Here is a 14284-nt window from a genome sequence, read left to right as displayed (position 1 = left end):
AGATATTATTTATCGTAAGTAAACAAAATTAAGTTCAATTGTCTAAAGTATAGAAATTAAAATTTGTTTAAGAAAAATGATATTGGTACGATGCAATGAATACTTTTGGAGTTGCTACCCTATATTATGAAGTAGGCTATCAAAATTATCTATATTGCATGTACAGCCCGCATTAAATTAGACAGATCAATTAGAAATATGCGCACAGCAAAATAGGAAACTGATACCTTACAAATTCTTCTCTACTTTATAATATAGACTGTCATCAAAAGTATCACTGGTATACACATAATAGACCAGATAAAGAGTGGAATATCGAGAATTGACTGAACTCGTCTGCTTCACGAGGAACTACAATCGGTAAAATGTTCATAGATGTTTGATGATCACAGTACTGTGCAGATATACCATTTCCACTTTGCCTGTCCTATCAAGATTAGTACCTAATTCGCAACAAGTCTATTCGATTGCTATGATAACAAGTAACAAGTATCTATAGAATGCCCGCGTAAATACTTTCTATTAAGTCTGATGAAAGGAATCGCAACCGGATCAAACTAAACTGATATACTAGTACAGTATAATTAATGGATATCATACAGTATAGGCAATACCTATTATATTTATGTATAGGTATAAATAACTATAATTTAGCGTAATAGCTTTGTACAGTATATTGTCACGGTACGCCGTTACTAATTAAGTAACTGTAAATTAATGAATGCTTATGAATAGATAAGACAAGGTTATGTGCTATGTTTTAATGCGCTTGTAGCTGATAATAGGATGGTAGAAATGAGATAAAAATAGAAGTTGTTAGCAGTTAATTTACTGTAGGTTTATAAGGTGTGTTAATCTCTAAAAATTGAGCTGTATATGGACGAAGGTTAAGCGTCTTAACACCTGATAGCTTGTAGCTATCTAAGTCTGAGAATATCGACATGTATATTTAGTAATGGTAATATACTAATTAATGTAACTTGTAAAGCATGAATTCTCACTCGTTAATGTTGGAATCCACTGTAGAAACATATTTAAGCGCGTGTGTTTGTAGAATAAAGTTAGTAATTGCTCAAGAAACGGCAAGACTCATATCGTGAAGAATAGTGTAATAATTAGTCAGTTGTCAGTGGAGATCAGCCGAGAAATCGAGTTCTCAAATACTTCTCTCATAAAAACTGAAAGTACTGGGAGAAATAGCCCAAGTTTTAAGTAACTACACTAGAGTTCTTTACTTTCCTTTGCCACAAGTGAGGGTTGTGACATATATATATAAATATATTATAAGGGGGCAAACACAACCCGCATCTCCCTTAGTACCGATATGAGAATGCTGGAAAATTCAGTAAACTTATAGCAAGAGAATATCACGAGTGGAACAACCTGCTGTACTGAGTCAGTTGTAAAAATGTCAACAAAATAGCAAGAGCAAGACTAAACAAGACTAAGCAAGACCATTAGGCTTGAGCATAAATTTATTGGTAGATCATACTTTAACAGCATATTATTGCGTTTTATAGCATTCATTTGCACCCTGACGTAGTCTACTTGCACCATGCTAATGATGCTGTAAGTTTGTCTAGTCTTGGACTACTAAATAAGACAGAAACGGGACTGCCAACGACCGTCGGTGCAAAATAATGCCAAGGCTTATATCATTTTTTCGGTCATTCTACTATATGGTACCAATAAAAGCGTATACCCAGAGACTACTAAATTCTGTCTTCTTTTTAATAGCCCCTGTCCAGTATCCATGGTCTACAGCAGTCTTCGTTTTAATGAGATGTTGTCAGTAGGTGTTTGGATGCAGTTCTGTTTAACTCCAACTACTACTGTGCCTACTGTATTGTAGAATGTACAGTCAGGGACTTCTACTGTACTAGAAATAACTGTTTCTCATTAAACGTAATTTATGAAAAAATTAGATACCGTACGAAAATTCTATCGACAGACTCTTGTATTTCCACTCTTTTTCTTTCAATTGATATAAAATGAATTAAAATTGCAAAATATTTTATTTATTTTTGATCATCTAAAACTTCGGGAATACAGTACAGTAAGCCCCTTATTAGACACTTTGTACAGTACTGTACAGTATACTGTACTGTAAAATCTATAGTAATTGGTACCCCTAGCAGAGTGCTGAAGTACTGTACACTGTACAGCAGCGCTAAACAAATTTAAATTAAATTTAAAGTCCTCTGGTCTGTCGGTCGGTGATCGCAATAACGAGCTGCTTTGCTAGGAAAATGGATGACAAGAAGACTTCCACGATATCTTTCACACTTAATAAAAATTTTGCTCCTAAAAAGCTCAACACATCGAAATATAACGAAGAAGAGAAAATAGAGGATGATAAAGAAATTATTACTGGTTTAGAAGGAAACGTTATTGAAGGGTAAATTCATTTACAGCACTCTTCACTTTCAATGAACGTGAAATGAACGTAGAAGTTTCCTTAAATTGCAACCACAACTGGAAGTAATATGCTTTCTACTAGTGAAGTTGAACAGTCCAGCTCAATCTCACCTATATAGCTATATGTCTAATAAGCTGATTTATTTATTAATTCCTATGTTTTTTTGACATATATTTATAAAGCTTTATCTGCTAAACTCGTACGTTAGGCCATGGAGAGAAATAATGTAAACGTAACAATTCAGAATCACTATTATTGCTTATTTGTCATTCTTCATCTTGAAAGATTTCACCTTAGTCTACGTGATTGGGGTATACTGTACGGATATGCTGTTAATCATAGCTAGATATCAAATACCCACTCTAGATTGGGCAATGATAAATAAGGTATTACAGGACTGTCTGTAAGATATAATTCAAGACTTACTTACTCGTATGGGAAGAAATATATGACTGCAATCCATGAAGCCATTAACTGGAAATTAAATAAATAAATTATACTGTAGGACGCATACGTATGCCGTTGCTTAGTTATAATTTTTAATTTTCGTATAACTAAGACTTGCTCAGTTGTCAAAATTGTTACAATTAATTATACAACTGCATAGACTAGGCCTTGATTGCAATTTTTCGGGACGCCATTTTATTCCAGATCAATACTAAATTTCATGTATCTTAGGAGTAAAAGCAGCGACAGAAATAAAGGTCCAGCCGTGATTCCCATGGTCAAAAGGAATCGCTGGGTAATACCAAATGAAAAGGTCATAGCTAATCTAATTAATCAAGATAAATCTAACCTAGATGCTGAAGCAGCCCAAGAAATTCTTCAAGGTAATGTTGCTATTATCAGTGTAAATGTTATAAGCATCTCTTCATTTTATGTCTTCCGTTGTTATCTGAATGATTTCGTTATTTTCCTGGCTGCAATAATTCTAGCTGTAGCAATTACTATCCGTTCTGTACACTTTCTGCAGACTAAATAATAGAGATAAAGCAATAAATTAGAAGGAAAGCTTGTGTTAAATTATACTACAGCGATTGCCAGTTACAACCCTTTTTGGAATAATAGTAGACGATATTACCATATACGCAATAGCAGAACGGCGAGGATCGCGATCGACAGGGATTATAAAAGTTTATACTCTCATTTCTTAATAGCCAATAATCTTAATGCAATATACAGTGCAGTACATGTAAAGATGCCATGGTCAAGACTAAATTCAATTTTTAATTTAATCTATTATTTCGATGTCGTTGTAGACTTCACTACATCAAAGGTTTTAATTAACACTGCCTTCAAATGATATACATGTGCATCTTCTCTTTATCTACAGAAATAAATAGTCAAGTAGAGGTTAATGATGCAGAAGAGGAGCATATTGTCCCCCTATTAATGCAAAACTGTGCACCACGGGTTAAAGGTATAGAAAGCTCCGAAAAACTAGATATTGCGATGAGGCCAGAAACAGTAAGTAGCATATAAATTTATCCAACATTAATTGATACATCGCTTGTTATTCAACTATTTATGGAATTACTTGTTAATAACAACGACGATACCACTAAACGTCAGTAAAACTATTTACTCTTCCTACAATGATTTGTAGAGTTCACTGGAAGACTATGAGAACATGCCGATATCCAACTTTGGCCAAGCCATGTTGCGTGGAATGGGCTGGTCAGTAGGTCAAGGAATTGGCAAGACTAATAAGCAGTAAGTTCATTGCGAAAGACTGATACTTCATTTTTATCAAGGCCTCACAATTTAATTACTTGATTGTTATGGCATACGGTATTATTTTAACTAATCCCTTACTGCATGCAGAGTTATCAAACCCATAGAATTCACCCCTCGCTATAAAGGCCTGGGTTTAGGAGCTGAACGTCTTGTTGAATCGGATGACAAAAATAAGAATAAGCCTGATAAGATCAGGAAACCTGGTGAAAAATATGAAGAGCCTGAAAGAACGTCAGACGGTAAATAAAAGTATATGATAGAATAATTCGTTCTTTATATTATTCCAGTATGTTTTGCAGCAAAAATGGTAACAACAATTTCGTTAGGTTTTGCTCGTGGAGTTCACGTAATGGTTGTAGCTGGACCACATGCGGACCTTTATGGTAAGGTAGAGGGTATCGATGGCGATAATGGCCGCATTTTTGTTGCGCTCGCAATTAATAAAGAGGTTAGGTAATTAATATTCGCAGGATTGAAACAGTATAAGACGCCACTAACCTTAATCTCGGGGGATAATTTATTTCATCCGCAGAAAACAACTATTAGTCAAAATTGTTTGAAAATTGTTAGCGAAAAAGAATACACGAAGAATTGTATGAGGTTAAATAAAGTTGATAAAGTGCAATCGTTTATCAATTCTCGCAGTGGACGTGAAGAGACGCTGTAAGTGTATGAAATATATACTTGCCTTAATTAGCCTACAACTTATTCCATATAATTAAGCCTCTTCATTTTGAAAAAGTAACAGTACTGATAGTTTAAAAAGTTCTAAAAGAAAGCGGGGAGATGAAGAACGCTATCCCAGTGAGTACACTTATCTTTTGCGCTTGATTTGCGGACTGAATTTGCTATTAATAACAAGTATCCTCCACAATCAACGTTAGGTGAAGATAAGAATCGATCCCATCACGGCAATAATTACACCGGAAGCAAAGACCACTATCATTCGAATAAGCATGACGAAACTGGCAGTAATGTATGGGTAAGACCTAAAACTCGCGTACGACTCATTAGCAAGTCGTACAAACATGGTCGATATTATAACCATAAGGTAAATTTTAAGTATTATTTTAGCACTACTAAGTTTTCACGGATCTCAGTGTTATTTTTAATTAAAAGTTTTCTATCTGAATAGGTTAAAATTATCGATGTCATCCGTGCTGGTACATGTATTTGCGAAACTGATGATGGCCGTTTATTAGAAAGTAAGCTGCCTACGAAATAGTTTTTGAGTTAAATGATTTCTAAACTTTTATTTTGTACTTTTGTAAGATATTACCGAAGACATGCTAGAAACTATTGTTCCGAAAGGTAATCCTGCCTATGTCATCGTTGTGAAAGGGAAACATGCCGGCATGGTAAGTGTTATAAGCATTTTATCGCCTAGTCCTGAGTATTTTTAACATTTACAACACTCTGCACCACTAAATATCACTCATGTTCTTGTATGTAACACACGGTACATAATTACTTGAAAAATTAGATGGCCTTAATTTTCCTACTCAGTCACTAAATTATTTACAATAGGTTGGAAAAATTGTTAGCCGGGATAAGTCCAATTACAAAGCTGTTGCATATTTACTATCAAATCAGAAAGCTGCAGAATTCGATTACGATGATATTTGCGAGTACACTGGAGACATTGATCATGAAGATTATTAACTCTTTTATGCACTATATATTCTTTTCAGCTTATGGAGAATTTTTAAAATATTATCAATCCATTTTTGTAAATAGTCGGGCCGTATTTATATTTCAATTCGACAACGGTGCAACATATTAAAAAATTTTATATAATTGTTCATTCATTTTATTATTCATTCAATTCTTCTTTTAGTGTATCGTAATAAAATATGAATTAGTAACTTTCTCTTGACATTGGCTTTCACAGCTCCTTTTCTACAGTATGTCGAGTAATTAGAATAGCTATCGAAAATTTGAATAAATCACTTTCTGAAGCTGTTCTACAAGATCTACACCGCCAATTTCTGGCTACTTAAGAACATTAAGAACAAAAACTTTAATCATGTTTCTGTTCAATATAAATGGATCCCGGGGACCCAGCTTAATCTATAAAGTAGCAGAAACTTTGAAAGTCAAACTGCAAACTGTCTAAATTTGTCAAATAGTGTAGCTTAGCTCTTTACGAACCTAAATCCGACAGTCATTAGTCAATTTGAATATTTATACTGGAAATTTTTTTTCTGCAATTGTATAGTACAAGGCTAAAGTGAGCAATTTCCACTATTTGCTGAGCGAATTGTATGCAAATTTGTATAAGATAGCTGATCAAGTATAGGAAGCATTTGTTCCGTTGGTACATGGAATTCATAATATTGAATTTTGAATATGGTCACGCTATTCCATCAATCAAAGTGAAATTAAGTTTGGTCATCGTATAGATCGTCGTTGTCATCATAGTCAGCGTATACGATGCCTTCGTCCCAGACCTCGACCGTAACATATATACGTTAACGTATGGGTATGTATTATAGCTATATAGTACGAGGCTAAAGTGAGCAATTTCCACTATTTGCTGAGCGAATTGTATGCAAATTTGTATAAGATAGCTGATCAAGTATAGGAAGCATTTGTTCCGTTGGTACATGGAATTCATAATATTGAATTTTGAATATGGTAACGCTATTCCATCAATCAAAGTGAAATTGCATCAGATTTGGAAGTCCTATCACGTTATTTTATACGCAATGCCTCTATTAAAATAAAAATATTATTCTTGATATTAATAATAATTAATATTTCATTTAAAGTGTGAATGCGTCGATTTCGTCATACATACGTGATGCGTACATGATAGCCAATAGTTTGTGGTCTCGTCATATCATTTACCACAAGTCACCCTATCCAGCATCAACCTTTCCTGAAACAAGCATGTTTCCTTATTCATTACCACGAAACTGTCATGCCTTGGGAATGGAAAGTTTTACAAATTTCTCAAGTCTAAAATGATTTGTCAGGAATTAATTTAAAATCGACACTACTAATGAACCACTCAACATTTCAGTAATATTGCTATATCCCACGATGGATCGGTTCTTTTCGTATGAGATAGTCAGAAATAGAGTGTAAAGTGCACAGACTTCAATCAGGCACTTCACTAATTCGCAGTTGATATTCATCACAAGTAGTGTGATACTATTGGCTGATCGTATCGCACTAATCGTAGGAACACGATGTCACACGATGTTATCTCTCGAGCGTCATCTTACCGAGGTAAATGAAGCTTGTAGTTGACTTCGTAGTGAATGAAAACCATTATTCCACTTATTACTTTTAGAAAGTGGCGCCCGCTCCATTAACAATCTTTGCATTCTTTGAAAGGTATTGCCAGATTTAGAAACCAAAATTGAAAGATGATATTAGACTTTTTTCCTTTTAGAAAGGAAGATATAAACTCGAATAGTAATCTTCACATTCTTTGAAAGGTATTGCTAGATTTAGAGTCCAAAATTGAAAGATGATATTAGACTTTTTTCCTTTTAGAAAGAAAGATACACTCGAATAGTAATCTTTGCATTCTTTGAAAGGTATTGCCAGATTTAGAATCCAAAATTGAAAGATGATATTAGACTTTTTTCCTTTTAGAAAGAAAGATACACTCGAATAGTAATCTTCACATTCTTTGAAAGGTATTGCTAGATTTAGAGTCCAAAATTGAAAGATGATATTAGACTTTTTTCCTTTTAGAAAGGAAGATACACTCGAATAGTAATCTTTGCATTCTTTGAAAGGTATTGCCAGATTTAGAGTCCAAAATTGAAAGATGATATTAGACTTTTTTCCTTTTAGAAAGGAAGATACACTCGAATAGTAATCTTTGCATTCTTTGAAAGGTATTGCCAGATTTAGAGTCCAAAATTGAAAGATGATATTAGACTTTTTTCCTTTTAGAAAGGAAGATACACTCGAATAGTAATCTTTGCATTCTTTGCAAGTATTGGTACATTTATAGTCCTAACATTGAAAACCATTATTGGGTATTTTCCTTTCAGAAAGTAAAACTTTCTTGAATAGCAGCATCTTTGCATTCTTTGAAAGGTATTGCCAGATTTTATAATTCAAAGTTGAAAAATCATTCTGTCAAGTTATATTTTTCCGGTATAGAATTAACAATTAGAATTACTCTTACTTAAAGTACATAAAAGAAAATTATAACGCAAGATTTCTGGGCTTTGATTTACTCCATTTATAAGGTCATTGCTACATTTAAAAAAGTGGAATGGATTCATCAACCAACCTGACACTTCATCAGTGGCTATTTCTTTGGATAGCTGAAGATAAAAACTTGCTGTCAGAAATTAAATGCCAATGTCAGCATTATACCTTCTCTAATGCTGTGGTAGTAAAGATAAAATACACACTAATGCAGAACTCATAAATACTTTTATACGTATATTATTCTTTTCGATGATTCTGTATGTATAATGATGTTTTCTCATCTGGTAGGAAAATGGCTTATTCCGTTTTGTTATAGAATTCGATCCAATGGAAGTCGTAGACTTCAATGGTACACTATGAGCGATAACTATGATCTAGGCATTCAAACTTTTTATTATAACTAGCACCTCATAACTGCATATACCTAAACGCAGTGCCGTAGTTTCTACTTGTTCTTAACGGCATATATGAACTACTAAAGTAGGGAACGTAATTTCACCTTTTACCACATTGTACTGTATCATTTGCTCTCCATTTCGGTTTATATATAAGCTAAGACATTGGACCTTAATTAATCAGTTACGTGCACGATACTACCATCCCGTCATATCAAGCTCTGGAAAATTCTCATAATATCAGTCACTTATAATAATACCTTAATGTGCTTATCTTCAGTGTAATTTTCTCTGCTAGTTTGAAAGAACTCTTTCGCTTATTACAGAGCAAATTTCTTTGTGGTTAACTTTATTACCTTTATAAAGATAGCAAGATAAATACTCTACTATTGTTTATGAATTTAGAAACTTTATAACGTCTTTATCGTTATGGTAATTGCAAATTCACCTTTACATCGGAAAAATTGCTATAGATCTCGCTATCAATATTTCTTTCTCCAAAAGAATATGATAGAATTAATGACAATAGTAACACAAGTAATCGTAAATTTAGAAGATTTTTAGACGCATCATCTTCCTGCAAAGACGTTATGATAATGTCAGGAATAATGCGATTGCAGGCCCCTCATAATTTATTACAATATTTCATTAAATTAGACTCCGATTATTCTCGCTATGCTAACTGACTTACAGCTTACAAACTCATCATACCGGATATTGAATTATGTCGCTGACTTAGTACTCTAATTTAAATTGTGATGTAATTACGTATATAACTTAATTAACGCTAACCATTCGTGATATGTAATCGTATTACAGCAATACTTGGCAACTTTATCCTTAACAATCACCCAACAGTTGTCACTAAAGTATTCAAACAAGTAATGTTTAATAGAATACCTAGAAACATTTATAATTAAATTTCTTTCTGAAATGAAATTACCTTAACAGCAGTACGGTAAATGTCACTACTAAGGCTCAAGTCAAATTACTACCTCTGGCATTCTTAGGTTTTTTTCACGTTATTCAATGCTCTTGGCTGGCTACCTAATCTTCAAATTGAGGATCAAGTTTACATTATATTAAGACCGCTTTGCTTACCCGCTCTACCACAGTAATATTGATTTACAAATACGTCTTTGTGGCGAAGTAAATTTTAAATTAATTGCCCTGCTCTTTGTATGGATCAAATAATATATTATGTAGGTACAACTTAAACACTTCAGCAGAAATCACAAATTCAAAGTATAAAGGCAATTACGTTATGGTTACTGGACAGGTTACCGGTATTATGTCAATGACTAAATACACGTAAGTTCTTAAGTAATAGTAAAATCACAATATTCTTGTAGCAAGACCCTGTATGATATTTAAATTCATAGAATGAATTTATTTTGTATTAGAACAGAACCATTCTTAGAGGATTTTTTAATTATTATGCTCATAGACTAAATAAGATCAGTATAATTGTCAATGTTTGAAAAAGATATTAGCAATGGATCGAAATCCAGATTTATTAACATTATGGTATAGCTTTTTGTATATTCCTTAGATCAATACAATTTGTACTTCTTACAATACGTGTAATGAGGTAGTGCGGAGAATAAGAGTTTAAAGAGATATTCGTGTTTACAGTAATTCGCGGTAAAAATAGCGATTGACATTAGTTTTTACATCTTATATATTCTTATTCACTTAAAATAATTATAAGCCGGGAGGAATGCCCGTATAGATTTAATTCCTTTCACAAATTGTTGAAAAGTTTTAAACATATTATAGAATCAGAGCAAAACATAAAAATTATTTCACTATTGCTGCCTTTGAAATTCGGTTGTCAGTGAGCAGCTTCGGAAAATTGCAACATAACCTCAAATACCGTAATTTACGGGTACATTTGGGTTTTAGGACTAGCCTTCAGAGTTATTCTATAATATATATTCCTATCTTCAAATAGAGAAATTTGATCTTAAAAATTAAAATTGCTGGATATGTACGCACCGTTTCATTTAGCTGTAATTTCAGCAACTTTTTTAAAACGGTTTTGATAATTTTATAATCCTGACGTAGATGCGTTTGAGTGAATACGATAAAACGATTTGAAATTGGAAGTTAATTTTACTTTAAGAAATTTCGACACTTTTACAGAGGGGTGTCGGTTAAGGCTGAATTATCTATCGTATCTTTAATCCATTCTCGAAAACAACTAACACGAGTATAGACACCAAACTTAAACGGAGAACCACATCGTGAACCCCAACTTACTAAACCTGCTAAAAACCACTCTTGCTTCGCTTTTCGGGAAGCGCGTAAACATGACAGCGGCCCTCCACTGTCACCGGTGCACGCATCCGGACCACCATATTTATAGCCAGCGCATAACATCCTCTTAGTTATCTCACCTTTATATGCTATAGGCTCGTTACATTCTTTATTTGATACTATAGGAATAACTGCCTGCCTTAGAATGTCTGGTCTATCATCAGCAACTAGGCTTCTTTTGCCCCATCCAGAAACAATGCAGTACATTCCAACTTGAGCCTGTTCATCACTTGGTAGAGCTATCGGCTTTATTGCCAAAGTAAAAGTTATGGGCTCCTTAAATTTTATCAATGCTATATCACTATCTGTAGTAGAGTGATTGAATTTTGGATGTACATAGACTTTATCCGGGACAACAGTTTGTTCTGTCCCTTCCGACTTGACCAAATTGTAATCTCCTAGGGTTACTGTCATAACTGATGGATCTATATTTGATATGCAGTGCGCGGTCGTTAATGCCCACATTTTATTTATCAGTGCACCGCTACAAACAGCATAGTTTCTCTTTAATAAAACAATTTGCCATGGATATTCATGAGCTTTAGCTTCTGTTGAATGAGCGAATTCAGAGCCATCACTAATGCAGTATCCTACGACGTGAAACCAAAGAAACATTAAAAAAGCAAGGCCACTGACAAGTGTAGTACGATTGACTGTTTAACTATCACTTGATATCTGTTTTGATAATAAAGAATCATAGTGAATCTGATATAAAAGTATTTGATACGTTGAAAAGCTTTACAAATGATATTTAATATTCCTATATCTTTATTAAACTATGAATAAAAGTAACAGAACGATAAATTACAAAGTAATAAGTTTTACAAGTCAATAATTCTGCGTTTTTAGTTTCGCAAAGGAAAAATTACTATACCAATAAGATAATTCAACAGGTTATTCAAGATTATCTTTATTTTCACAGTCTTTTAGTACCGTTAAAATATCATTCATTTAAGAAAAATTTACCTAATCCAATCAAATTAAGCGTTATCATCAAAATCATAAAGAATTTCTTTACTATCGTCATTATTTGTCTCTTTTTTCGATGATCTCTTCACTAGCGGTCGTATAACATTCTAGTGATTTTACATCAACATGTACGAAAGATGTTTTAACGGTAAGCACTTGCGCTACTGGTGCTACTGAATAGACTAACAAGAATAGTACTGTAGTAAATATGTACACATACTGTACAGTATAACCAAATCTTAAGATACAGTATGTATCGTATGTTATTGGCTTAGAAACTACACAGGAAAGTACGGTAATTATTTTGGGGACATTTTCGGTAAAACTTTGCCTGACAACGGTGGCATCCATATAGTTCCGTACATATGTAACAGTATACGGTATACGATTTATTGTCATGTGACTTTATTTGACGTTACCAGTCGACTACGAGATAACAGGTAATAATTAATCATCAAATTGAATCTCAGGAACTCCTATAATAGCATACAATAGCATATTATCTCGTTATAATCGATTCTAATTTTAGATTGGTCTTGTATTATACTATGCAAACATAACATAATCATAACTGATTAAGACATTCTACCAATTATTATACTAGTCAATTAGTCATAACTTACAGTCTTGCGCGAGATCGTATGGTAATATTGTATAAAACAGTAGACTAAAATTGTTAAACTACTTTACTACAGTCTACAGTATATAGTATATGTTGAGAAATGAAGGCACAAGCGTCATTATACTTTATACTGATATTGCTGTATAATGTACATGAATGAATTACAAATTAATTTGTAATGATATCTGACAAGTGCTATTACTTGCCAATATCAATATATTCGTATACATATATTTATTACACTTAAACGTAATATAGCAACACAATTTACAACCTGACGATGCCAATTATGTTCTTTAGAGTTTTAAAAGTGTAGATACGCGTACCTTGATAGTTTAATAATTAATTATAATCAGTTAATTCTAGATTTAATTTCGTAGATAAACCATTTCAGTGTTGTTAATTTCTTGACGACCTTAATTGATAAATGGTACTTATTGTACATTGACTTAAGCATTACGGGTAAGGACGACCTCTGAATTATACTAACACCAGAAGCTTCATCGGGTTGATTAAAATCGGTCATTAAAGAGATAATCTTTTTGTACTAATTGATAGAATTTAGCTCATTTTATAGAGGTAAACCATACCCAATTTATAATACTTTATCACAAACTTTTACAAATTGGCGTAACCACCTAATAGCGTCATCGAAATTTCATGCTAGTACAGTATCCAACGCATAACACTATTCCTTAGATTAACCGATATTCACATAATCATCAGCTGGTCCAACTGTGTGAATTTCATGTACTATTTGGCTATTCTTAAACAGGATATACCGTACTGTACGTAGTTAGCTACACGCAAATTATATGATATAGTAGTCAAAATCAATTTTTTATATTTAGTATGTATCGAAAATTTTAAATAATACTCGATAGCCTTCTGAAAAATGAGAATAAGTTTATACGTATAATCAACATGCGCGTCGTAATTATACTTTATTGACAGCTTTATAACTAAAAATCTGCCATATTTATAACTAGGCATTTCTTAGAATACGATTTCATATATAAGCTATAAAATCAGTAATATCGTGCAATAATACGGAATCAACCTTTATAAAGTTTCATTACCTATTTCAGTCATAGTACCAAATATAGATGTAGCCACAATCAATGCACCGGATGGAGCTGTCATTCCTATATCGTCTTCTATGCTATTGGTGTAACAGATAGCGATATCATCAAGTAGCGTAACCTTCTTCTTATGATATACATTTTGTGCTAATCTTTTTTCATTTTGATTACTGCTAAAAGTCTTAGCAATGCGCAGCTTAATTGCTCAGTAATTTGCATCTTAACGTTATTTCCTATTAACACGTTATTCCAGAAACAATTTTAAATGTAAATTTTGCGGCAGCTCATTAGTAGAAGATATTAGTAGTCGTATTCTATCAGGTATGAACAGTGTTTCGAAGCATCATCTTGTGGTTTGACTGCATTACGATTATGTCTTATGCAGTATAAGTATTGATACTGCAATATAGCTTTTAAACTTAACTTATGACATAAATTGTAAGTTGGTGCTGGTACAATCAACAAATTTTTCTTGAAATATAAAGTATGTTCATGTGAAACCAAGAAAGTAATGCTATTATTTATGAATGAAGACGAACTAAAAATATTTGTTACCACATCC

General features: G+C 33.0%; 2 protein-coding genes across 2 annotated transcripts; one reads left to right on the top strand and one right to left on the bottom strand.

Moving 5' to 3' along the window:
• Positions 1–2249: 2249 nt before the first annotated feature.
• TRIADDRAFT_56584 (uncharacterized protein) lies at positions 2250–5818 on the top strand (the record flags this gene model as incomplete). Its single annotated transcript, XM_002112906.1, has 12 exons — positions 2250–2398; positions 3098–3249; positions 3753–3886; positions 4026–4132; positions 4244–4395; positions 4444–4604; positions 4689–4819; positions 4899–4960; positions 5041–5207; positions 5292–5361; positions 5429–5514; positions 5684–5818. The coding sequence occupies 12 exons, from the start codon at positions 2250–2252 to the stop codon at positions 5816–5818; spliced, it is 1506 nt and encodes a 501-aa protein (XP_002112942.1).
• Positions 5819–10908: 5090 nt separating this feature from the next.
• On the bottom strand, positions 10909–11598 carry TRIADDRAFT_5625 (uncharacterized protein; the record flags this gene model as incomplete). The annotated part of the gene is made up of 1 exon (XM_002112464.1): positions 10909–11598. A coding segment is annotated over one exon (690 nt), but the record flags the coding sequence as incomplete, so codon positions are not given.
• Between the last annotated feature and the right edge of the window lie 2686 nt (positions 11599–14284).

Source organism: Trichoplax adhaerens, genomic scaffold (assembly GCF_000150275.1).
Source record: "Trichoplax adhaerens TRIADscaffold_5 genomic scaffold, whole genome shotgun sequence".
NCBI lineage: Eukaryota > Metazoa > Placozoa > Uniplacotomia > Trichoplacea > Trichoplacidae > Trichoplax > Trichoplax adhaerens.
The sequence above is the reverse complement of the archived record's forward strand: the minus strand, read 5'-3'. Positions and strand labels throughout refer to the sequence as shown.